The sequence below is a fragment of the Mesoplodon bidens genome (assembly GCF_964165515.1).
Source record: "Mesoplodon bidens genome assembly, chromosome: 6".
Lineage (NCBI taxonomy): Eukaryota > Metazoa > Chordata > Mammalia > Artiodactyla > Ziphiidae > Mesoplodon > Mesoplodon bidens.
In genome coordinates, this window is record NC_138162.1 from 58,290,342 (window position 1) to 58,317,718 (window position 27,377).

A 27,377-nucleotide genomic window follows, 5' to 3' on the forward strand; every position below is an offset into this window, starting at 1 on the left:
TATGAAGAAAACTCTCAAGAAAGTGGGCATAGAGGGAACCTACCTCAACATAATAAAGACCATATACAACAAACCCACAGCAAACATCATTCTCAATGGTGAAAAACTGAAAGCATTTCCTCTAAGATCAGGAACAAGACAAGGATGTCCACTATTATTCAACATAACCTTGGAAGTCCTAGCCACAGCAATCAGAGAAGAAAAATAAAAGGAATCAAAATTGGAAAAGAAGTAAAACTGTCACTGTTTGCAGATGACATGATACTATACAGAGAAAATCCTAAAGATGCTACTAGAAAACTACTAGAGCTCATCAATGAATTTGGTAAAGTTGCAGGATACAAACTTAATACACAGAAATCTCTTGCATTCCTATACACTAACAATGAAATATCGGAAAGAGAAATCAAGAAAACAATCCCATTTACCACCAGATCAAAAACAATAAAACACTAGGAATAAACCTACCTAAGGAGGCAGAAGATTTGTACTCAGAAAACTATAAGACACTGATGAAAGAAATCAAAGATGACACAAACAGGACTTCCTTGATGGTGCATTGGTTAAGAATCCGCCTACCAATGCAGGGGACACAGGTTCGAGCCCTGGTTCGGGAAGATCCCACGTGCCGTGGAGCAACTAAGCCCATGCGCCACAACTACTGAAGCCCGTGTGCCTAGAGCCCATGCTCCACAGTGAGAGAAGCCACCACAATAAGAAGCCCGCACACTACACCGAAGAGTAGCCCCCGCTCACCTCAACTACAGAAAGCCCGCGTGCAGCAACAAAGACCCAATGCAGCCATAAATAAATAAATAAATAAGAAAGAAAGACACAAACAGATGGAGAGATGTATTGATACCATGTTCTTGGATTGGAAGAATCAATATTGTGATAATGACTATACTACCCAAAGCAATCTACAGATTCAATGCAATCCCTATCAAATTACCAATGGCATTTATCACAGAGTTAGAACAAAAAATTTTACAATTTATATGGAAACACAAAAGACCATGAAAAGCTAAGCAATACTGAGAAAGAAAAACGGAGCTGGAGGAATCAGGCTCCCTGACTTCAGACTGCACTACAAAGCTATAGTAATCAAAACCGTATGGTACTGGCCCCAAAACAGAAATATAGATCAATAGAACAGGATAGAAAGTCCAGAGTTAAACCCATGCACCTATGGTCACCTAATCTATGACAAAGGAGGCAAGAATATATAATGGAGAAAAGATAGTCTCTTTAATAAGTGGTGCTGGGAAAATTGGACAGCTACATGTAAAAGAATGAAATTAGAACACTCCCTAACACCATACACAAAAATAAACTCAAAATGGATTAGAGACCTAAATGTAAGACTGGACACTATAAAACTCTTAGAGGAAAACAGAGGCAGAACACTCTATGACATAAATCACAGCAAGATCCTTTTTGACCCACCTCCTAGAGAAATGGAAATAAAAACAGAAATAAACAAATGGGACCTAATTAAACTTAAAAGCTTTTACACAGCAAAGGAAATCATAAACGAAATGAAAAGACCATCCTCAGAGTGGGAGAGAAAATATTTGCGAACGAGGCAACTGACAAGGGATTAATTTCCAAAATATACAAACAGCTCATGTAGCTCAATATCAAAAAAACAAACAACCCAATCTAAAAATGGGTGGAAGGAACTTCCCTGGTGGCGCAGTAGCTAAGAATCTGCCTGCCAATGCAGGGGACACGGGTTCAATCTCTGGTCTGGGAAGATCCCACATTTTGCAGAGCAACTAAGCCCATGAGCCACAACTACTGAGCCTGCGTGCCACAACTACAGAAGCCTGTGCACCTAGATCCCATGCTCCACAACAAGAGAAACCACTGCAATGAGAAGCCTGCACACCGCAACGAAGAATAGCCCCTGCTCACTGCAACTAGAGAAAGCCAGCGCACAGCAACAAAGACCCAACACAGCCAAAAAATAATTAATTAAATAAATTTATATTTTAAATAAGCTTTAAAAAAATGGGCAGAATATCTAAATAGATATTTCTCTAAAGAAGATATGCAGATGGCCAAAGAGTACATGATGCTCAGCATCACTAATTATTAGAGAAATGCAAATCAAAACTACAATGAAGTATCACTTCACACTGGTCAGAATGGCCATCATCAAAAAACCTACAATAAATGCTGGAGAGGGTGTGGAGAAAAGGGAACCCTCTTGCACTGTTGGTGGGAATGTAAATTGATACAGCCACTATGGAGAACAGTATGGAGGTTCCTTAAAAAACTAAAAATAGAGACTTCCCTGGTGGTCCAGCAGTTACAACTCCACGCTCCCAATGCAGGCAGCCCGGGTTCAATCCCTGGTCAGGTAACTAGATCCTGCATGCCACAACTAAGAGCCTGCATGCCCCAACAAAAAGACCCTGCATGCTGCAACTAAGACCCAGCTCAGCCAAATAAATAGTTTTTAAAAACCCTAAAAATAGAACTACCATATGACCCAGCAATCCCACTCCTGGGCATATACCCAAAGAAAACCATAATTCAAAAAGATACATGCACCCCAATGTTCACAGAAGCACTATTTACAATAGCCAGGACATGGAAGCAACCTAAATGTCCATCAACAGATGAATGGATAAAGAAGATGTGGTACATATATACAGTGGAATATTAGCCATAAAAAGGAACAAAACTGTGCCATTGGCAGAGATGTGGATGGACCTAGAGACTGTCATACAGAGTGAAGTAAGTCAGAAAGAAAAAAACAACTATCGTATAATATCGCTCATATGTGGATCTAGAAAAATGGTACAGACGAACTTATTTGTAAAGCAGAAATAGAGACACAGATGCAGAGAACAAACTTATCGATACCAAGGGGGGAAAAGGGGAGTAGGATGAATTGGGAGATTGGGATGGATATATATACACTACTATGTGTAAAATAGATAACTAATGAGAACCTACTGTAGAGCACAGGGAACTCTATTCAATGATCTGTGGTGACCTAAATGGGAAGGATACCCAAAAAAGAGGGGATATATGTATACATATAACTGATTCACTTTGCTGTACAGCAGAAACTAACACAACATGGTAAAGCAACTATACTCCAATAAAAAGTAATTTAAAAAATAGAGAAAAAAGGGAAGAAAAGATACATGCACCCCAATGTTCATTGCAGCACTGTTTACAATAGCCAGGACATGAAAGCAACCTAAATGTCCATTGACAGAGGAATGGATAAAGAAGATGTAGTACATATATATAATGGAATATTATTTAGCCATAAAAAAGAACGAAATAATGCCATTTGCAGCAACATGGATGGACCCAGACATGGTCATACTGAGTGAAATAAGTCAGAGAGAGAAAGACAAATATCATATGATATCGCTTTTACGTGGAATCTAAAAAAAGGGTACAAGTGAACTTATCTACAAAACAGAAACAGAGTGACAGATGTAGAAAACAAACTTATGGTTACCAGGGGGTAAGCCGGGGGAGGGATAAACTGGGAGATTGGGATTGACATATACACACTACTAAATACAAAACAGATAAATAATAAGGATCTACTTTGTAGCACAGGGAACTCTACTCAATACTCTATAATGACCTATATGGGAAAGGAATCTAAAAAAGAGTGGATATATGTATATGTCTAACTGATTCAATTTGCTGTACACCTGAAACTAACACAACACTTTAAACCAACTCTACTCCAATAAAATTTTTTTTAATTCAATAGCTTTAAAAAAAAATTCAATAGCTTTAAAACCTTTTGTCATTCTTAACCCTGCAGTGAATATAAGGAGTAAGCTTTGCACTTTTTATATGTACAGAGTAGAGATATCCATGGAGTACATAAATACATACACAGGACATATGTGTTATCAAAATTTCATGTTGGGGGGGCAATTAGGAAAAACTATCTAAGAAGGCTCTGTGGGCAGGGGCAGAGGTAATAATGGAAAAAAATATTTGTGAAACACTGCCCTAACCCAATAGTATTTGTATAAATTTTTCTTGAATATGTAATTTGGAACATTCCTATTAAGTAAATGTATTACATTAAAAGTCATTCTGCACACTTAACCAAAATGTTAAATTACTTGCAGTAGGTTTTACAGTTAATTTTTAGCCTAAATCTTTTTGTCATACTCACCCCTGCATCGAATAAAAAGAATAATCTTTTCACTTTCTTTTTCTATTTATAAAGTAGAGATATGCATGGAGTACATATCGATGTACACAGTATATCTGTGTATCAAAATTTCATAGGGAGGCCATATGGAAAGAAACTATCTAAAAAGCCTCTGGGGGCAGGAGAAGGGGAGGCAAGGAAGAAAAACAGTGGTTGAGAAACGCTGCCCTAACCTATCTGGAGAGTGCAAAATGAAAAGCAAAAACAGAAGTAGAAAGTAAGAGGGAACATTCAGAAAATGGAAACCAATTCATTCCCATTTAAGACCCAGGCCTGAAGGAAGGTCTTCAGAGAACCTAGAGAGCAGGGTTCACAGAATCACCCACCTCAGCCAGGCCGGCAGCATCTGCAAGGTCCCCGATGGCCCCAACTGTGTCCTTACTCCTGGCCCTGGTGCTGCTCAGCTGCAACTCCAACTGTTCTCTGGGCTGCGACATGCCTCAGACCCACAGCCTGGCTAACACGAGGGCCCTGATGCTCCTGCAACAAATGAGGAGAATCTCCCCCTTCTCCTGCCTGAAGGACAGAAATGACTTTGGATTCCCCCAGGAGGCGTTTGGAGGCAACCAGTTCCAGAAGGCTCAAGCCATCGCTGTCGTCCATGAGATGATCCAGCAGACCTTCCAGCTCTTCACAACGGAGGGCTCAGCTGCCGCTTGGGATGAGACCCTCCTGGACAGGTTCTGCACTGCACTTTATCAGCAGCTCACTGACCTGCAAGCCTGTCTGATGCAGGAGGCGGGGCTGGAAGGGACTCCCCTGCTGAAGGAGGACTCCATCCTGGCTGTGAGGAAATACTTCCACAGAATCACTGTCTATCTGCAAGAGAAGCAATACAGCCCTTGTGCCTGGGAGATTGTCAGAGCAGAACTCATGAGATCCTTCTCTTCATCAACAAACTTGCAAGAAAGACTCAGGAGGAAGGAATGACACACACCTGCTTCAACACGGAAATGATTCTCACTAACGAGACCACACTTCCACCTGTGCTGCCATGTCAAAGACTCTCATTTCTACTGTCATCATGCCCTGAATTGAATTAATTTGTCAAGTGTTTTCAGGAATATTAAGCAACATGATGTTCTACTCTACAGGCACTAGTCCCTCATGATACATCAGCCCATGCTGATCTATCTACTTACTTATCTACTTAAATATTTATTTATCTATTTTAATATTTATTTCACTATTTATAAAGATTTAAATTATTTTTATTTACATAATATTATGTGCATGTATACATTGTGGTTAAGAGAAAAATATATATACTTTGTATTAACTCAGTTTATGAGCTTTCTTTGTTCATTAAATTCTTACTATAGAAAACTTCCTGTTTTGTTTTTTTCTTTGAAAAAGAAACACCAAGCCTGAATGTGCAACCTGATTAAAGAATGTATATTACAATTCCTTGATCCATCATTACGATTTTCACGTTAGAAATAAAAATAGACTTCTTCTAGCCAGGTTGTGTGTTGCCCTCAGGACCTACAGGTGTACATAACTAATCCAATTCTGCTTTGGGTAACTTTGATTTTTTTTTAAAGGAAAGTAACCTAAAAACAATAATCAGTTAATACAGGGACTTCCTTGGTGGTCCAGTGTTTAAGACTCTGCTCTGCCAATACAGGGAGCACGGATTCCATCCCTGGTCAGGGAACTAGATCCTGCATGCTGCAACTAAGAGCCCACATGCCGCAAGCAACTAAAAGATCCTGAATGCTGCAACCAAAGATCCCGAATGCCGCAATGAAGATCCTGGACGCAGCAATGAAGATCCCATGTGCTGCAACTAAGACCTGGCACAGCCAAATAAATACAGAAATACTTTTTAAAAATCAGTTAATTCACAATTAAATTTAATTATTTTTAAAATAGTACTAATTTGTAGTAGAAATTAATATCAGTTAAATTTAGTGCTACAGTGAGAAGGTGGGAAAATGGAATTCCCCCAGCAGAAGGTGGATCATGTCATGCGAGGATGTAGAACTTAAAGCAGTAGATATTACCTATAGTTAACTAGTAGACATTTCAGTGCAAATGTCCATTGGATACTGGAGATGGCAATCTATAAGCAATTCCATGAAGTGTAAAGCATGGAACAGAAGAAGTGATCAAATAGGAGGAGAGTATCAAATGAGAAAAGGACTGAAAATTGAATCCTATGACCTCAACGTTAAAAGGGAGGGAATGCTACAAAGGAAAGCAAGGGGAAAGGCCATATGTTAACAGGACAAGAGAGAATGGTGAGAAGACCATGTTTGAAAGACTGAAACTGCCTAGCAGATTCAATGCATTCATGAAAACGTAGATGGAAAGTGCTCCTACATTGGGAAAAGAGATGGCATTGGCCACTTAGCGAGAGCTTGTTTGGTAGACTTAATCTGCAGAAACCATAGTGGAGAAGGTGGAAGCATGAATAAGAGAAGGGAATGACAATATATACAGAAAATAGGTTTGAGATGTTTGCCATCTGAATTGGAGGAGAGACATAGGGTGGAACCTAGAATGGATGTGGATTATTTTTTTCTCTGCATTGTTTTCCCTTTTTGAAATATTTTTTGCTTCTGAGGAGATTTCATGGATTTGATGTATTGAAAACTCATATCAATGTTCAAGATCTGATTTACTTTAAATCCTGACATTTAATCACTTACAGTGATAATGTATCATTATTTTGATGAATATGATGTTGAGTGTCAGTAAGCTGCTCTGTGCTTGAAACCATCCACTACAAGGGAAACAGATAGAACTGACCATAGTGAGAGCTGATTTGCTGAAATGAATCAGCAGAACCCATACTGGAGCAAGTGGAAGGGTAACAAGAGAAGAACTTCCATTGTCATTATTTCACCTGGGGAGTCACTTTGCTTCTTTCACTCTCATCATAGTCAGATTTGCATTTGTTTTCCTTTTACCTCAGTACATCAAATGCAAGGACAGCTTTCCAAGAAAGTTGAATGGAGAAGGAAATCAATGATGTATTGAACATTATGGAAAATCATGGTATGGGCCCTTTATGTTTCCATTTTTGCTTCCCTCTTAAGCTACTCAACTCAAGAGGATAAAGGAAGTAATTCAGTAGTAGCAAGACAACCCTGCCCAGAAAAATACTAAATGAAAAAGAACGTATAACATTACAAAGACTCTGACACCAGGAAAGCAGAGAAGGCTAATTTTATCTAGCATCCTATGCCCTACATTTTCACCACCCTACGTCTTCACTGTGAGATGGAGAATGATGAACCAAGAGGCTCAGTAGAAATGTACTGAGTCATCTAATGATGCTTAATAATTACTTCAATATAAGGTTCTGATGCGAGGTCAGTAGAAGCTTCTGATGGGAGGTCTAATGGAAAATCTAAGAATACTCTTTGTTAATAATTAGGTGGAATAATTATTATGAACTCTGTACTAATCACAAAATGGTGAACAAGATATTAGACCTGTCACCTATGGTGGTCACTTGTCAAACAGGTCTAATAAATCTATTTTCAAGGAGACCAATCCCAAAGGATAAGCCAGCTTGGCTGATATGGAAAATAAAGAGGGCAGAAACAGAGTCCAGGACTAGAAGTAAGCACAGTCAACCTCTTAGCAAGATAAATGTAAATCCTCACCCTAAAGGCCAATTTACCTCAGGTCCTTTTACCCCATACATCATGTTCAACTTTCAACAGAAGCTTACCATACTAAAAGGTGAAAAACACAGTTTGAAGGGACAGAGCAAGTATCAGAACTAGACTCATATACAGTAGAGATTTAGAAATGATCAGACCAGGAGTCAAAATGATAGTGATTATAGTGCAAAAGGCTTTAATATAGTCATCTATTTATTCTTCTACTTTATCTCAGTCATACTATGTATGGTATTTAAACTAGTTTTGTTCATATAATATCATGTTCAACTTTATACTGTATTCAGTATAATAAAATATGCTTACCTGTATATTGTTTCAAATTATTTTCTTGTTTAATTTATGAAACTCTCCCCCAGATGACATCTTGGATTTTTTTATTCTTACAAAAAGAAGTAGCTTTAATTTGCAAGGCATACTGAAACATGGATGACAAATTCTACTCATCATTCATTTATTTCAGTGGTTTATATTTTATTTTATTTTTTAAAATTTTATTTATTTTTTGCCATGCTGGGTCTTTGTTGCTGTGCGCAGGCTTTCTCTAGTTGTGGCGAGCAGGGGCTACTCTTTGTTGTGGCTTCTCATTGCGATGGCTTCTCTTGTTGTGGAGCACGGGCTCTAGGCTCACGGGTTTCAGTAGCTGCGGCACGTGGGCTCAGTAGTTGTGGCGCACGGGCTCAGTAGTTGTGGCTCGCGGGCTCTAGAGCGCAGGCTCAGTAGTTGTGGCCCATGGGCTTAGTTGCTCCGCAGCATGTGGGATCTTCCCGGACCAGGGATCGAACCCGTGTCCCCTGCAATGGCAGGCAGATTCTTAACCACTGCACCAGCAGGGAAGTCCCAGGTTATATTTTAAAACTTCATATTTCTATATTGGATATATGATAGTTCTGAGAATACAGAGGTGAAAAAAGAAAATGCCAAACCTATTCTTCTGGAGAGTTCAGTTTGGAAGAGATAAAAGATATAAAAACAGTAATCATGCTAAATTATTTCAATTAAGCTTCCTATTACAATGAGAGATAGAGAAAAGGGGATTCTCTCACCAGAATCTGGAATGAGGCATCTCAAGAAGGGGAGAAAGCAGATGGACTCTATAAAGTGCCCAAGAAACATCGAAAGACAGACTTCCCGTTGGAAGCAGCATATGTGGATGTCGTTCCTTAGGAGTAGAGTGTAGAACGAGATGATGACCGAAAGCTCGTGAGGACCTTCAACTTTTAAGAGTGAGAAGGAGAAGGAGAGTCTGAAGAGGGCACAAAGGTGGAGTAGCCAGTGCACTTAGGAGTCAACCAGGGAAAAATGATCTTCAGAAAGCACCAAAGAAGAAAACAAAGGGCTTGAGAATTACAGAGGATGGAAGTTAAATAATTATTTATATGTGATATGGGTTTCTGCATTGAGTCTAGATTCTGCCAGGACACATGTGTGATGCTGGGGAATCACTTAACTTCCCTGAGCCTCAGTTTCCTCAAATATAAAGTAGGGAAAATATTCCTCGAGTTGTATTGATATTAGACCAACCAGAATATTTAAGAACACTTAGCAGAGTATCATCCACAGAGTGAGGGCTAAACAGGTAGTGTGTTGTTTCCTATATTTTTCACATAGGTCTAAATGGGAATAATGAATTCTCCTCCCCCTCTCTCTGTCACTGACTGAAAAACCATGACGGCCTAAAAAACAGAACTGGGAGAAAGTGTGTCATCAATTGTATGTAATTTTATATACAATAATATACATATATGGTACATATATATGAATACATAGTATAAAATATGTTACATATAAAATATACCATATATAATATACCATATATCCATCTGCTGATTCTGATACATGGCACAAATCCCCTTCCTCTCTGTTTTCCTGGATCCCATTCTTTCACTAAAATATCACAATCATTTAGTTCCTCCCAAGGTAGAAATCCATAGTGTACTTTCCCCATTCACTCTGCATGAAGCTGTACTGCCCATTCATACAGCTGTTTCCTTCTCCATTAGGGTTTCTGGCTGTCAATTTCCCCTTAAGACTACAAAGCCACCAATGGAAAGCAGAAGATGAGTGAAAGTTCTAGGTTTGGCAGAAACTCTCATATGACTCCACCCTCTCCACCTGCCAAGCACTGCAGGTCCAGACTGTCCAGACTCCCAGAGAAACACAGTAAATAGATGGCACCCTGCCCAACACTGAACAATGGTGGAGAACCCAGGAGCTCACCTGTGCCTCTATTTGCACACTTCCACGTGCTGACTGCACTAGGAGGAACTCACCTGGTTCAGGACTCTTATTTGCTCAAAAAGCCCAAAGCGCAGGAAACATGGAGTTGAAAGGCAGCAACAGCTTGAGAACTTGGAAGGAGAACAGAGATGTTTAAAGCATTCACTGGAACAGCGGCAGGTCCTCAGGACATGGAAGAACACCGATGAGCTGCATTGAGGCAAGTGTTTCTCCAGAACATTCCTTTTCAGAGAAAAAAAGATTGAGGTGCATGAGATAGCACAGGGTTCTCCCAGAAGGACGTGGCCACTGGCAGTGTCCCCAGCACTGATACCACAGCAGCCTGCGGAGTCTTGGAAGGGACGAGGGTTACCTCAGTGCCAGCTGCAAACCTGTTTTGTCCTTAGGACCCAGCAAGTTATCACAGAGCAGAGAAGGATATTCCTGGGGACAATGCAATCCAAGGAATTTCTTACATTCCATCATGATGTCTTTGCCCCTTTGAAAGGCAAACAAAATAAAACATGCTTGAATAGGAGGGACACAGGCAGGGATTTTAATATATTTAGCAACAACTGGGATAGAGCCTTTCCAGCAGGGCATGTATCAGTAACATGCACACTAGAAGGTCACAGTTTCTAAAAGCAACAAAGAGCTAAGTGGAAATTCATTTATTTAATTTAGGCAATTTGGAAAGAGGACACTGATGGATCGATCATCTCTCTGTTCTTTCCAGTTGGTGCATACAGCACTGAGTAGGTACTTTTAAAGTCAGAAGGACATTTAAAGTACAGTTAGAGGTTTGGAAACCTTCCTAAGGATTAGGGTCCTAAAACAAGCAGAAACCATTCCTATATTACTGCTAAAAATATCATTTTATTAACAAATGATTTTTTAAATAGTATTTTTATTTCAATTCTTCAGTATTATGATGTTTTAATGGGCTGAGGCTAAAATTTAAATAAAGACAACTATACAAGGCCATGAGGGTGACTCTGAAGTTCAAGCCAGACTCTCCCTGCTAAGGAGCCCATTAGAAACCTTCACTCCTTCTGTCTAAGAAGCACGTATGCTCTTCCGTCTTGGTCACACATAAGGCTTCTTGGGTACCCACATCTTAACCAACAGTTGGAACAATAAAGAGTAGAGATTCTTATTTAGACTCTCTCAGTAAACAAATGGATGTCCAGCCTGGACTGTAGGTGAGAAATGGAGGTGTCTTCATTGAGAATGAGAACAGCAGGCTGATCTGAGGAGGTCTCCTGGGAAATCAGTGAGGTCCTTGTTGACTGGAAACAAACAACAACATAGAGCTGGGAGCTCAGTTTTTTGGGAGGACTTACTGAGGACCATAACCCAGAGGACAGCCTTTCAGCTCTGACAAACTGCCCCAAGGACATAAGGGGGAGGTCAGTATATACGTGATTGTGGTGAAGGGGATATGTGCAATCAAGGACACATCTTGGTAGAAGGTTGCTGCTAGTCATGAGGAGCATTTGTCACTATTAATGATTTTAATGCTTTTCTAAGTCTGAGAAGTTGCAAAAAATTGAATTCATAGAATTTTCTCAGGAAATTATCTAACCATCTGCAGGCCTATTCTGTCAGTTTTCCCAGAGCAGAGAGTGCCCCATTCCTGATCTCCACCCTGAAGTCCTGTCAGGGGTGTTGGGGTAAGGGACTGCTGTGGCTAATGACTTTATTCTTGTAGAACCAGATGGTGAGTGACTTTTTAGTTGTCCTCCTGAAGGAGAAACGTCAGAGCTCACATGGCTAGAAATTGTTAGGTGCTTTTTTTTTTTTTTTCTTAAACTCACAAGAAAACTCAAGTGTTAAAAATACATAGATTCCAGGGGTCAGCTCTTCTAGGGTTAATAAAGTTATTTTACTATATTTCATTGAAGAAATCACTCACAAAATCTTAGACTTGGCACTGCGTGGCTTGTGTGATCTCAGTTCCCCCACTGGGTATTGAATCCGGGCCACAGCAGTGAGAGTGCCGGATCGTAACCACTAGGCCAGTAGGAAACTTCCTTTTTTTTTTTTTTTCAATAGGCAGAAAAATCTATTCCTTTCTAACTACTTAATAGTGATTTTGTCTCTTTTGATTAGAACTTAAAGTCAGTTCAGTTGACTCAGACCACACCCCATGTAGCCCTACAAAACCATGGACAGTAACCCTTTGGCATCTTAAGTGGAATAAGGGTCCTTTGTCATCTCACTGTCCTCTGTCTGCTTATTTCATTGGTTCCTAAATATCATGTTCATGTGCAGCCTTCACTTTCTTTAAAGGGCGCTTTCAGACAAATCATTGTAAACACCCTAAGGTTTGCCCTTGTATCTTTGGTACATTTGGAACAGTTCATTCGTCCAGATTTATATTTCTCTCCAGTTGTATAAGTGAGTTTGATCCAAATAGGGTTATTGAGAGGCTTAATTTTTTTTTCTATTTTTTGGCTGAGCCATGGGGCATGCGAGATCTTAGTTCCCCGACCAGGGATCAAACCTGTGCCCCCTGAAGTGGAAGCTCTTAAGTGGTGTCTTAACTACTGGACTGCCAGGGAAGTCCCTAAATTTTAAAGAACTTAGAAAGTGGCTAGTCCATTAGTAGCAAGCAATAAAATTCAGTTATTACTTTTTTTTTTTTTTTTTTTGCGGTACGTGGGCCTCTCACTGCTGTGGCCTCTCCCATTGCAGAGCACAGGCTCCAGACACGCAGGCCCAGCGGCCATGGCCCATGGGCCCAGCCGCTCCGCGTCACGTGGGATCTTCCCGGACCGGGGCACGAAACCGTGTCCCCTGCATCGGCAGGCGGACTCCCAACCACTGCGCCACCAGGGAAGCCCCCAGTTATTACTTTTTAATATCATGATTACTATTAACCAGGTAAGATCAGGATCTTTTGGAATCATCTAATTCCCTTCCTTTAATTCTAGTTTTCTTAAAGTACCCTTCTCATTGCCTGAATGGATTTATCACCTAGACGGATGCTCAGCAAGACTGATCTTGCTGACCCTCCCAGACAGGGTTAGTGTTCTAGCAACTGGGGTTCTGGTTGCTAGTCACTTGTGAGCTGGTGGGTGTGACTTCTTCCTTTTCTCCTCAAAACTGATCATACATGGATTAAATGAAAGAAGAATGAGGAAGCTGGTCTTGTGAAGCTGAAGGCCATCAACTGACCCAGGACTTGGTCTTTTCTGAGCTTCTGGCAGAAGCAACCATGTTCCTGCCTTTCTGTTTTTCACATTGGCCTCATCCTTCCAGGTCTTGGTCTTTTTTGAGCTTCTGGCAGAAGCAACCACGTTCCTGTCTTTCTGTTTTTCACAATGGCCTCATCCTTCTCCTCTGACATAGCCTCGTCCCCAGCTGTGCTGCACTGAAGTTTGCTAACTTAGAACCTGTCATTGTGTCAGGGGAAAATCACTTCCCTTCTTTCACATTCATGACACTCAGACTCACATTTGTTTTCTTTTTGCCCACAAGACAGCTGTCGAATTTTACTTTCTAGGACAGTTGCAGTGATAAACAAAAAATCTAAAGTTTGAAAATGATAGAGACTGGAGCCCCTTTGCCTTTCTTTACCTCCCTTTATTGTTCTTACCTCCTCATGAATTAGAACTAATGCAGGAGCAGCGAGACAAATCTTGTCCAATAAGTCACTAAGTGAATATAAGTTACAAAAACTTTAAATGAAAAATTACACACAAGTAAAGGAAAGAAGGCGATTTCTCTCTGACCTAATCCTGGGCCTCGCTGCCCTGCATTCTCAGAGGGAGACAGAGACAGAGGAAGGGAGAAGCCCAGTGGCATCAACTGACTGAACAACTGAACCTCACTGGTTTCTGTGACATAAGCTTTAATGAGAGACAACACCAATGCTGAATTCTCTGCCCCCAGCTCAGAAACTTTGAGCATAACAAGTGTTGACTAGCTTTAGTAAAAGAGTTGAATAATAAAATTTGTATTTGGCCAAATAAAAATTATGTGTCTACTCAGGGTTAAATGATTAGAATTGGGTAACTCCTCCACCACCTTAGAGAAAACACACTTTTGCTCTCAGTATTTGAGGGCTGCTGACACTTCTGATACCTGAGGACACGGGTCAGGAGGGGAGGCGGTCACCACTGAGGACTAGGGTCCTTCACACAAACACTCCAGGGCAAGGGTGAGGGTCCTGGAAGATGAATTATTTTCCCAACAAATAAACAAGCCCCTCCACGGCAAAGAGATTTTACAGTCCTCGGGATGTGGTGAGCGTGCCCTCAGGGTGGGAGTCCAGGTTAGGAAGGGGACTCTGTCACTCTAGAGGAGAGGGTGTGACTAGATGTGATCTCTCCCTTGTGAGTGAGGTGCTGCTGGGGAAATACAATTTTCTTGGACTTAGGGTCTCCACACCCATGTTCTCCTCAAAAGAACCAGGATTCCTGGTGGGGGTATTGGCCCAGCCTGTGGAGGACTATAGGTCTCCAGTAAGAAAATGGTGGCAAGAAAGGACAATATCTGTAATAGTCCTCACCTCGTGGTCACCTGAAGCATGACCACATGGACATGAAGGAACATGTTCTAGAAGGAAAGGAAACATGGGAGAAGCTCATGGACTCATAATAATCAGCCTCTTCTCTAAATCAAACACTAAACAAAACCCATGTTTTGTTTCAAAGAGCTTACGCCAGAGTGATCTGGGAAATCCTTAAGCAAATACAGAAACCATACGGCTGAGAGAGCCTGCCTTCCTATGTGAAGTAAGAGGTAAAAATGGAATCTAAGATCAGGGCTAAAAATGTGTTCCTGGAACAGAGAAGACCAACATTTATGCATGAAAGAGATATAGAATGCATGTATTTACAGACCTACATCACTTCTGACTTGAAGACAAAAACCTTTCTCATTTGATTAATAAATATCCATTTGGATGGGCACATCTGAAATTACTGGAAAAATTAAACTTCTTGCAAAATTAATAGCTTAGAATGATGACATCTTCGTAGACCATACTGAGAATACCTAAGTGAAAATCAAAAAAGGAAGTAAAAGTGTATAGAAATGTTTAGAAAATGAAAATTACTGTGCTCCCTATTTAATGGCCTTGCTTAGAAAGGATGTCATTGAGAACCTACCCACAAGGTTCCCCCAGACACCCGTCTCAGCCAGGCCAGCAACAGCCTCATTTGCCCCATGGCCTTCGTGCTCTCTCTACTGACCACCCTGGTGGTATTCAGCTATGGCCCTGGTGGATCTCTGGGCTGCAACCTGTCTCAGAACCACGTGCAGATTAGCAGGAACAACTCCAGGCTTCTGGGCCAGATGAGGAGAATCTCCCCTCACTTCTGTCTGAAGGACAGAAAAGACTTCAGTTTCCCCCAGGACATGGTGGATGGCAGCCAGCTCCCGAAGGCCCAGGCCACCTCTGTCCTCCACGAGATGCTCCAGCAGATCTTCCGCCTCTTCCACACAGAGCGCTCCTCTGCTGCCTGGGACACCTCCCTCATGGACAAACTCCGCAGTGGACTCCATCAGCAGCTGAATGACCTGGATGCCTGCTTGGTGCAGGCGATGGGAGATGAAGAAACTTCCCTGGGAGTGACGGGCCCTACATTGGCTGTGAAGAGGTACTTCCAGGGAATCCATCTCTACCTGGAAGAGAAGAAATACAGTGACTGTGCCTGGGAAATTGTCAGAGTGGAAATCATGAGATCCTTGCTTTCATCAACCAACTTGCAAGAAAGGATAAGAATTATGGATGGAGACCTGGGGTCACCTTGAAATGTTTCTCATTGACTCAGATGCCCTATCACCCTTGCACATGTCTTTAGTCATTTCAGAAGGCTCTTATTTCAATTTTAATCACAGAATTTATTGTATTAATTCAGCTAATACTTTGTCAGTAGTAATAAGCAAGTATATTATTCAGCTTCAGGGGCATCAGTCCCTAAGTAATGACTGCCCTGTTATTTATTTATTCTGTTTATTTATTTATTTATTTCTGTATCTTATTTTTTCATATAAATATATTTATACTTACATTGTATTAAAATTTAGAAAATATTCACCTTTCCATTTCATTAAATTTGCATTTTGTTTTATTTATTAAATTCTTATGAGAGAAAACTTCTTGAGTTTTTTAAGTTCTGAAACCTACATTCTTACTTTTTTATGTAAATTTATTTCAGACTAGTATTTGTCCATTTTGTCCTCTGGAACTGTCCTACCACTTTCCTTTCAGGAAATGCTTGTCAAAAGGTGGAATTCCATGGAATTGAGGGAAGTCCTGGAAATTATGGAGAATGGTTAGTCCTGATGTCATAGGTGTAACTGATTTATACCACCAGGAAGAGTGGTCGGTACAAATACCTGTGGGAAGGAGTCAGCTCCTCGAGGGAAGCTGGTGACATATGGTGTTGACTGGCCGATCCTGGCACCTTCCTCCCACCTTCTCCCTGGTCCTGCTTTACTGAGCCATTCATCCCTTATGCATACATTCAGTCCCTCCAACTCACTGACCAGCCACACAGCTGCTCTGGTTTTGTGCAGGTTTCTAGCTTCAAGGTTTCTGTTAGAGTGAAAGCCACAGGAAGAGAGCACAAGTGAAAGGAGAGTTCTAGGATTTTCAAAACCTCTGAGAAGGAGCCAGGGTTCACGGCACTGGATCCCAGCTCTGCTATTAATAGCGGTGTGACCTTGACAAATAACACAAACACTAAGCTCCCTAGTTTCCTCATCTTTAATATGGGGACAATAGTAGTATTTTTTCATAGGATATTCCCAGGATTCAATGAGTAAATATACACAAGAGGCATAAAAGTGAGTCTGTCAGAAATAATCAGGACTGTTAGAGTCACAGAGTGGCTACCATCAGGGAGGAGAAGGAGAGCTGCTCTGAGGTAGCAACTGGAAGGCAACATAAGAAATGTGCTAGGTCCTGGGCAAAATCTATTACTTTTAACTTGGGTGCTAGTTTCACAATGTATTCAGTGTGTGAAATTTCCCTGTGCTGTATGTTGAAGATACTTGCAATTTCTGTGTATTATACTTCTTTTTTAAAAAAATAAATTTATTTATTTATTTACATTTTATTTTTGGCTGCGTTGGGTCTTCGTTGCGGCAAGCGGGGGCTACTCTTCCTTGCGGTGTGCAGGCTTCTCATTGCAGTGGCTTCTCTTGTCACGAAGCATGGACTCTAGGGACACAGGCTTCAGTAGTTGTGGCTCGTGGGCTCTAGAGTGCAGGCTCAGTAGTTGTGGCACATGGGCTTAGTTGCTCCGCGGCATGTGAGATCTTCCCGGACCGGGGCTTGAACCCGTGTCCCCTGCATTGGCAGGCAGATTCTTAACCACTCTGCCACCAGGGAAGTCCTTGTGTATTATATTTCTGAAAGATTTTCCGGGAATTAGTAAAAATTCTTTGAGAAAGAAGGATCAGTAGAAAATACTTGGATCTACTTTCAAAATGAATAATATGGAAATAACAGAGACCTCAAATAATGCAAAAAGTCACAAACATTTTTCATTAATAATGTTTGTTGCTTCTTTAGTATGAGAAAGGCACAAAATAGCTTCTGAACTCTTTCATTTTTTGGCCTGTCGGCAGCAACGCAGAAGTAGGAAGAAAAAAGCAGGAGCTATGAAAGGTAAGGTTCTGCTCTCTAATCCTGGGCTCTCCTGGGTTTGATCTTAGTTCTCTTCTCCATACAGTCCCAGGTCTATAATTGCTGGCAATGTCACCTCCTAGAGCCTGTACTCTCAGAAACTAATGGCCCCCCAGATGAGAGACTCAGAGCAAGAAAGCAAAGAAGTCAGGACCTGGGACATTTCTAAACCACGCTCTGCTCGTCCATGTGAAAGCTGGGCCATGGCACTTACCCATCCAGTGACAGTGTGAGACGTGGTGGAACCATGACTGTTTTGGTGGCAAAATTTGGGGTAATGACTCAGACAACTTAAGTTCCGTAAGTTTCATAGTCTGTGTCTGGGAGAGTCCCAGGATTGTCGTGATGATTGCCTGGGGCAATGTGTGTGAAAGAGCTTTAAAATGACACCGCTCTACACACATGGACCTTACTATTAGTGTCATTGAAACTCTGACCTCAAATTCTAGTTCCTGGGAATTAATCTTTTTTTTTTTCTTTTTTTTCTTTTTTTGCCGTACGCAGGCCTCTCACTGTTGTGGCCTCTCCCGCTGCGGAGCACAGGCTCTGGACGCGCAGGCTCAGCGGCCGTGGCTCACGGGCCCAGCCGCTCTGCAGCATGTGGGATCCTCCCGGACCGGGGCACGAACCCGTGTCCCCTGCATCGGCAGGCGGACTCTCAACCACTGCGCACCAGGGAAGCCCCCCTGGGCATTAATCTTGAAAGAATCTCTTCCCAGTGGAACAGTCTACTCAGCGTGTTCCACTCTCTCTTCGCTTCCACTCTCGCTAGACACACCCAGGCTCCTATTTTTGGTTTGCAGAGCTCACCTGAAAGGCACTCATGTGACACCAGCCCCACCCTCTCTTCAGAAAGGTGATTCATATCTTCGGTCATCTCAGGCATCCCTCTTGCTAGCTAGCCCTGTGGAATTCCAGGATCCTAGTCCAGCAAGAGGTTGACATGAGGGAGTCCCGCTGGGAACAGAATATGGAAGGAAGACTTGGGGTCAGGCATCTTCTGAAAACAAAATGGTCTCTCTCAAAAACAGCAAAGTTCATTCTTCACAAGTAAATTGTTTCTTCTAAAAAAGAGTGTTTTCTTTTGTCTCTGCTGCATTTGGGGGAAGGATGCAGTAGTCCGGGAACTGGGGTTAGAGAAAAGAAGAGGTTCTTCCGTTCTGATTGAGAGCTTGTTTGTGTGTTTGAGGCAGAGGAAGGTTAGGGAGGGAGTCTGACAGTGGCCTTGCACACCCTCTACCATCTCAGCTGCCTTCATTTGTGTCATGATGAATACAGCCCTTCACAAAGCAAACACAAAAGCATAGGAACTTGACAAATGCTGAGGGCCTTTAAAAATTGAGAAAATCCATTAAAGAACGAGTCTCAGGAACTGGACTTCCCAGTCCTTCCCCTTCTCCATCATGATACTGATCTGTAAACAGCCGTGGGTTGGAATGTTTGGGGTTACACAGGCACATAGATTCCCAAATGTCCCAATCAGCCTCTAGGAACAGAGACAAGAAACTTCACATATTCCCCCAAACAGCACTGGAATTTGGCATTCCTGAGGTCTCAAGTTCAGAAGGAAATGGAACAAACCAGAGGACCCCAAATATTTTGATGGAGAATAACTTTCATCTAACTCCAAGGCCTTCGTGCATCCTCAGGAAGGCTGGGCAAAGTAGCTCAGCTCCCCAGTTCTCAATTTAGCCTTAATGAAAGTGTACAGCTGAGGACTTTTCGCCTTTCCTTTCTCATGGGACAGGCTCTGGAGCAGCAGGGACGCAGAACTCCTGGCCATGTTTCTGGTTGAGCAAGCAGGGACAAGAGGAGGCCAAAGGGGAGGCAGAGGCCTTCCCTGGTGGCGCAGTGGTTGAGAGTCTGCCTGCCGATGCAGGGGACGCGGGTTCGTGCCCTGGTCCGGGAAGATCCCACATGCCGCGGAGTGGCTGGGCCTGTGGCCATGGCCGCTGGGCCTGCGCATCCGGAGCCTGTGCCCACAACGGGAGAGGCCACAGCAGTGAGAGGCCCGTGTACCGCAAAAAAATTTTAAAAATTAAAAATAAGAAACACTTAAAAAAAAAGGTGGAGGGAGGCAGAGCAGTATAGGGTGTTAGCAAACCTGGGCGTGGAACAGCATAGTCTTATCAGGCTTAGGAACGAGATCTCCATCTACATCAGGTACTGTAGCACTCAGCTCACTTTCCAGTTACACTTCTTATTCCCACCCAGTATCCTGCACACTGTTAGGGACATCATTGGTCCCCAGAGTTGTTAATAAAAGTGATAAATGTAATAAGCTTAACATTGTTGTGCCAGTAAAACTGTTTGAAAATGACAGTCTTGCTGCATCTTCTCTTGTGGGTTACTCTTGTCTTCTCAGGTGACCAGTAAATTTGTTAGCTCGGCATCGCCTTAGTCTTCCTTCAGCTTCGTGCATGATTTAGGGCAATTGTTTTCTTTTTCCTATAGTACAGTTTTCTCAGCTTTAGAATAGGGATAATGAGACTACTATATTCCATTCAACATACCATCGCATGTTATATGCTCTGTATAATGAGAATATAACAAGTCATAAAGTTATCTTAAGTGAGCAGATTATTTTAAGCACCAGGGATATATTAAACATAGCAATGATAGTTGTTATTGTGACAGGTATGCACAAAGGAGTAAAAGCCATTATTTCATGTCCACTCAAAAGATACATATTTTTTAAAGATTTTTTTGATGTGGACCATTTTTAAAGTCTTTATTGAATTTGTTACAATATTGCTTCTGTTTTCCTTATGTTTTGGTTTTTTGGCCCTGAGGCATGTGGGATCTTAGCTCCCCAACAAGGGATTGAACCCACACCCCTTGCATTGGAAGGTGAAGTCTTAACCACTGGACCCCCAGGGAAGCCCCCAAAAGATATTGATATAATGACATATTTGTGCCTTACTGAGCTCATAATTTTGTTATGCAAAAATTCTACCTCTGTGAATTAAAATAGGATCATCTTTTTAAGTACTGTGCAAAGCATACACACAAATTTTTAAATTCTACTAGCAAATGAAATATTCTCACAGATGTACCAAACACTAGATTACAAATACCTATGGATCTCTAGTGGGCATCAAAACAAAATGCAATCAGTGCATTGGCACAGAAGATATTTATCAATTTTAAGTAGAAAGTAATATATTAAGTTTACATTTACATCATACTGAAATTAAAAGCATTTTGATGCAAACAGATTACAAATTTTTATGCAACTTATCCATATAAAATGGCATTTTGAAGAAGTGAATAAAACTCTCCAATGAAAAACCCTGATTATATATATAAAGCTGAACGCTTAATCTATGAAGCCTTAAGGGTCTTCTAAGACCCTTGCTTAAAACAAATGAGGAAAAAAATATCTTGAAAATTGAGATTAATTTCTTAAGATACTTACTAGGTCATAAGATATTGCCAATAAGCTACATCTTACTGAAGTTAGAGATCAACGTGAAGCAGCCTTGGCTGACATGTCCAAAGCATCAGATACTTGTTATTATACCCACCATTTTAAAGTCTGACCCTCATCTGGTCTCTGTGTCACCACCATCCTCTGCTTTTCTGCTCCTCCTCCTCTCCTTCCTTTGTTGACTGCTCCCTCTCATCTTAGGGAATTGGTGCTCCTCAAAGATCTGTGCTAGTCCCACACTTCATCCTCTTGGCACATATAGTCTCAACCTCCCAAATGGTTCCAAACGTCATCTCTATGACTGTTGACTTCCATATGCATGTCTTTCCCCACGGTCACATCTCCAAACAAATGTCATTAGCTCCAAACCCTCATATTTACCTGCTACCCTAGATGATCTCCATACATGGCCAAACTTGACCATCATGTAATTACCTGGCAAACTCCCGCAGACCCCTGGGATGCCAGCTTACCAACTGCTCTTGCAGAACCTTTCCCTGATCCATGCAAGCCCACATACTCCCAAGAACCTGTCCTTTCCCTGTCACAGCATTAACATTGCTTTCATTGAACACCTAGTTACCCATATCCCCATCAGACTGCAAGCTCTGTGACAGTGGGCAATGTGTCTACTATTTTCATTGTACCTGGCACCCACCACAGTGCCAAAAATACAAGGGAGAGTCACACTTCTTTATTGAAGTTTAAATTCCATGATTCTATAATATATTGCACAGTTTATTGATCATGCAACTGCTGAAACTGAATCAGCAACCATTAGACATGCTTTCTCCGAGAAAGAACATGTAAAAGAGAATAGCTCCAGCTGCTATAACCTGTCATAATGCCTTGTGCATCGCCTTCATAACCTAGAAAGGGTTTCAAGCTAATTTTTTACTCTTTAAGGCCTGTCTCCTCTGACAGAGTGCTCCATTAAGAAAGTAATATCTTTGTTTTATCTATCAATATATTAAAAAACACAAGTAAAATCCTGAAAGCAGAGATACTTCAAAATATTTGAAGAACCAATGAAATGAATAAAACTATCTTCCTTTTGGATTTTAAGGCAGATTAAAGGTTTAAGGACACTCTGATTTTCTTTAAGAGTATGAGTTAAACCTAACACTTAAAATATACCTTTTGCACCACCGAAGCAAAGGAAAACAAGACACAAAGCTGACCATATCATAATATGAAGAATAAATTTGGTAAATATAACAATCATCATAGAGAAATAAATTCTAATTATTACAAAATAAAGATACATTTTCTCTCCATTCAAAAGTATTGTTTCCACTTACTGTTGAAAAACAATGTGCTGAGATGACTCGATGCATTTACAACTGAATCAGAAGAAAAGTCATCGAACTGAGTGAATATTGACGCGCTCGAGGCCACCTCTAAGCAGAGAAGACTGCATTGTAGAAGATTGGGTCCAGGTCTCCTTTTCCCACTCCTGGGTTCTCTGAGGTTGAACATACAGGGAAAGCACACTCTGATTTTCACGCCTTAACTTCCACTCTCATATTTTCCTGGGCACAGCAGCTGTGGACTTTCTTTTCAGATCGAGCCTGGTCCTTTGGAAGGAGTTCTTCAAAGTCAGGCTGGAGTCCTCATTGACCAGGAGGGTCTTTTCCTCCCCATCTCCTGCACCAGACTAGTCTCCAGATCTTCCCACTGTTGATCAAGCCCACTGAGGAATTTCAGCTGTTTGTGCTGAAGACGATGGAGAAGTGCCGTATCGTCTCATGGAGAATGAGGCGGCCTGAGCGTTTTGGAACTGGCTGTCAGCCAGCTGGTGCTGATGGAACCTGACAACCTTCTTGTCCTTCAGGCAGGAAAACAAAGAAGATTCTCCTTGTTAGGGGCAGGACTGTGAGGGTCTCCTGCTTTGTCAGGCTGTGGTTCTGGGCCAGGTCACAGCTAAGGGTGCAGACAGGGCTGGAGAACATCACCCTGGGTGTCCTCAGTCAGGAGGGTGGCAGGCCCCGGTGAGCCTGGTGATGCAGGTGTCTGGCTGTGGGAGCCTGTATCCAGCTTCTCTGAGTACCTGCCTGCAAATGAGATTCTTAAATAGGCCAGGATTGTCATTTCTCTACTTATCCTAGTGTTGTTTCCATGTTTTTGCAATTTGTCTTCCATTTATGGGCAACATAGAATGTCACAACTTCAATTCTTTCATTACACTGGAAATTAAACACACTCCTGGAACATGAAAGAGTATCAATCCAACAGGATGTATTCATCTAAATGAGACCCAAGGTTGAAATAAAACCTGAGTCTCATTATATCTCTTTTTCAATTCTAATAAGAATACTTAGAGGTTTGAACCTGTACTCTATTTTGACACTTCTTAAATTGCACCAAAATACAATTAGCCTCACCTCTCTGCATTTTCCTCTAAAGGGACTCATACATTAGATCTAAATTCTTCCACATTTCTTTACAGGACCATAGCTCACATTTTCTGACAGCTTACACATAATGGTGACATAAAAATGAACAGCAAGGGTGAATTCATGCAGTTCTCTTCATTCTGTCACCAAATATGTTCTGACTGCATATATATGTGACAATGCGCTTGGCAATGTGGATTCCAGGAAAGTAAGGCAGGGATGGTGACTGCCCTCCAGGGAGCAGGGAGGACAGACACTAGAGGCAGGATTAGGATGAAGGAAGCACCACGTGCTCAGTGCAGCTGAGGGCCAGTGCTCAGAGCTGATGAACAGGAGGGCCTGGGAGCAGCAGAAGGCTCCACTCTGACAAAAATCTGGGGCTCCTGAATTTAAATGACATCAGATTTTCATTTCCTCTTTTAAGAAATGGAGACAACTTTAGTTGTGGTCACACAGGACATTGCCTAGATCAAATAAAATAAAGTTTGCAAAGTACAGGCTGAGAATTTGAACACAGTGAATGATAGCAGCCTTTTGTATTAATATAACAAATGGTAACCTGTATAGTCCACCCTCAGCCCAGCCAAGAGAAGCTCTCACTACAGGTCCCTTAACACTCAGGGGTCTGCACGTTGAGGCCCCCAAATGCAAACTCTAGGAGAGGGATTGCCTGTAGGCCTGCGAAGGAGTAGAGACCTAGTCTCCACCCTTAGAGCAGTGCCCGGTACATTAAGGAGAGAAATCCTACGGCATCTGAAGCTCTTTGCAGCATCTAAGAAAGTGTTTTGACCTCCTCCACACACACACACAAAAAAAGGCTGCTCTGTGACTAGTACAAATGAGAGAAATAGTCCTTTTCCTCACCTTATTTTGTTTCAGACCACCTCTGGTGTTAATTTTTAAGACACAGATTAAATTGTACTTTAAAAACAAACACATAACCTCAGAGAAAAAGATCAGATTTGTGGTTACCATAGCCAAGGGGGTGTGAGTTGAGAAAATCAGATGAAGGCAGTCAAAAGGGTTTTTTCTTCCTTAAAAAAAAGACATTAAAATAATGTTGTAGAGACCAGGAAAAGGGTTAGAAATATATATATGGGGGAGAGGTGATGAGAAGTAAAGCATTCCTAGATTTTCAGCCATGGAACAGCACAATACTCTAATTCAAAAGCTATTTCCTGGGTTAGCATTAGGGCGACGTTAAGCTAGTACTTCTCTTAAGCACGAATGGTAAGAAGGCACCAAATCTAAGTCATCAAGATAAAGGATGTTTTAATGCAATATTTTAAAATGAAAATTAATACCAAAATATGCACGAGGAACAAAATATAAAAATTTTAAGTAAAGAAATGAGGTTGACCTCCATTTGCATGGCCCTGACAGTCTTACAAAGTAAGCCTTCATGATGTAAATGAAATCTGGGCAAATTCCACTCAGTGTATAAAATTCTTACTAAAGAAAAATGAAAAAGTCTGACCTGCTAAATGTCCTCAATTGCTTGTACACACCAACTCTTCTTTCTAACCTTATAGTCAAGGTGAGGTCCTGGGAGAGACATTTCAGGAACATGAGTTAAAAATCAGTTAAGACTATCATGGGGTCATTAGAAATTGTCAGACATGGTAATTCCCTCAATTAAAAACAAGTGAAAAAGTAATCTTGAAAATATTAATGAGTTGGCTTCCATTAAAGATAGAAAAGTAAAACTGTATTAAATACTTGGGACTTCCCTGGTGGCGCAGTGTTTAAGAATCCACCTGCCAACTCAGGGGACACGGTTTTGAGCGCTGGTCTAGGAAGATCCCACATGCCATGGAGGAACTAAGTCCACGTGCTGCTACTACTGAGCCTGTGCTCTGGAACCCGTGAGCCACAACTACTGATGCCTGCGCACCTAGAGCCTGTGCTCCTCAACAAGAGAAGCCACCACAATGAGAAGCCTGCGCACCGCAACGAAGACTGAACCCAGCCTAAAATAAATAAACCCAGCCTAAAATCAATAAACAAAAAATTAATTATATTAACTACTTTAGTATAAAGACAATATAGTTTAAATAAAGTTTAATAAAATGCTATATTTTAATATGAAAATATATTTTAATATTCTATGCTTAATGTTGAAAATATTTTAACATAAATTTATAAAAATATGAAACATTTAAAATATTTACTTCAAATGATATGAATTAAGTTAAATATAAAACTAATTTTAAAATGTAAAAAATAAAATGCTGTGAGTTTTTTAAGATTCCTACTTTTCAGATATTCAATACTTTCTCCCTCACTTTAATGCTGTATCCTTGAAAGACACCATGAAGTCCCAGAGCATCTACAGGGGCGCTCACCTCCCGCGTCCTCGGACCCGGGGGTGGCCGCGCTCCGACTCACCTCCCAGGGCGTCCCCAACACCGTCCTGTCGTCCCATCGTCGCCGCCGCGTTCCCCCTTCTCTGAACCTTCGCTGTCTCGCGCCAGAAACGAGCCCGAATCTGAAAAATCGGCTCCCCATTCTCTGAGGCGGGGAATCGCTCTGATTCCCCGCCTCAGACCGCTCAGAAAACGGCTTCCTTCTCAAAAATTGCCTCGCTCAAGTTTCTGTGAGAAAATAAAGCGCAAAACTCAGGGGAAGCCCCGAAAATGCAAGGTTCTGGCTCCCAGCCAGACAAAAATGTCTCTGGCGAGGCCGCGACAACGCTTCCTCCTCAACACTCAGCACCGCGAAAACGAAGGTCTTTTGCGGACTATGTTGACTATTAAAGCAGCCTCAGTTGACTGTTTCGCTGTCTCGCAAGCTTCAGGAGACAACGGCAGACCGCAAACTCAGTAGTGGGCGTTTCCCAAACAAACCCTGCGCCCTCTATCGGCCGCCTAGGGAAGGACGCTGTCCACAGTTCCAGGGAAGGAAGCTTCCCCCTAATTGTTTGGCGGTGCCCGCGCGCCCCCTGGCGGCCATCTAGTGAATCACTCATTCTCAATGGCCCAGATCTATTTGCTAGTGGCAGGACTGATGCTCTGCTCCATCCCTGCTTGCTCTCTTGGCTGGAACTTGCCTAGAAGCCATAGCCAGGAAAACAAGGACGTCTTCCAACATTTGCAACAGATGCAAAGGATCCCCTCACAGTGGTGCCTAAAGGACAGAACCGACTTCAAATTTCCTTGGAAAAGAGAGAATATCACCCCAATCCAGATGACTCAAGGCACCTGTCACCACCACCTGATGCTCCAGCAGATCTTCAACCTCTTCACCACGGAGGACAGCCATGCTGCCTGGAACAACACCGTCCTCCATAAACTTCTCTCTAGCCTTCATCTGAGGCTGCACCGACTAGAGCAGATGAAACAAGACAATCTGGATTGTCGAGATTTGGGACTTGCTGCCCGGGAGTATTTCCATGGAATCCATGCCTACCTGAAGGCAAAGGAATATAGCCCCTGTGCCTGGGAGGTTGTCAGAGTGGAAATTGAAAGGTGCCTTTCCCTTATGTAAGAATCCTCAAAGAAATGTCAACTAATACACAATATTTTTTATACTTGTGACACTTCTCATTCAATTACATTAGTGTTCAAGTCCAAAGCAATCTCCACTTGCGTTTCCTCACAGGCTGAAAAATGTCTGACGTGAAAATCATGATTTTAATAAAGGTTTTGACAGAACACAATCTCTTTTCTAGTATAAATGATTTTATAACGTAATTTAACAGATCACTTTAAGTTTTGGGAGGGGTATTTGCTATTTCAACATATGAAGTATAGAAAGGTTTTTTGGATAGTGTGGTGTTAGAGACATTTATCAGTTGACTTAATGCTGACTGCTGTCACAGGTAAACAGAATGCTGTCAGGAATT

General features: G+C 41.7%; 3 protein-coding genes across 3 annotated transcripts; all 3 read left to right on the top strand.

Moving 5' to 3' along the window:
• Positions 1 to 4,567: 4,567 nt before the first annotated feature.
• Positions 4,568 to 5,223, top strand: LOC308619094 (interferon alpha-1-like; the record flags this gene model as incomplete). Its single annotated transcript, XM_081237621.1, has 1 exon — positions 4,568 to 5,223. One exon carries the CDS (start codon positions 4,568 to 4,570, stop codon positions 5,135 to 5,137), a length of 570 nt encoding a protein of 189 aa, XP_081093747.1. The 3' UTR covers positions 5,138 to 5,223.
• A 9,919-nt stretch (positions 5,224 to 15,142) lies between these two features.
• On the top strand, positions 15,143 to 15,825 carry LOC308619092 (interferon omega-1-like; the record flags this gene model as incomplete). Its single annotated transcript, XM_081237615.1, is given in 2 exon segments — positions 15,143 to 15,167; positions 15,170 to 15,825. Coding segments are annotated over 2 exon segments (681 nt in total).
• Positions 15,826 to 26,506: 10,681 nt separating this feature from the next.
• Positions 26,507 to 27,019, top strand: LOC308618518 (interferon alpha-13-like; the record flags this gene model as incomplete). The annotated part of the gene is made up of 1 exon (XM_081236489.1): positions 26,507 to 27,019. The coding sequence occupies one exon, from the start codon at positions 26,507 to 26,509 to the stop codon at positions 27,017 to 27,019; it is 513 nt and encodes a 170-aa protein (XP_081092615.1).
• Between the last annotated feature and the right edge of the window lie 358 nt (positions 27,020 to 27,377).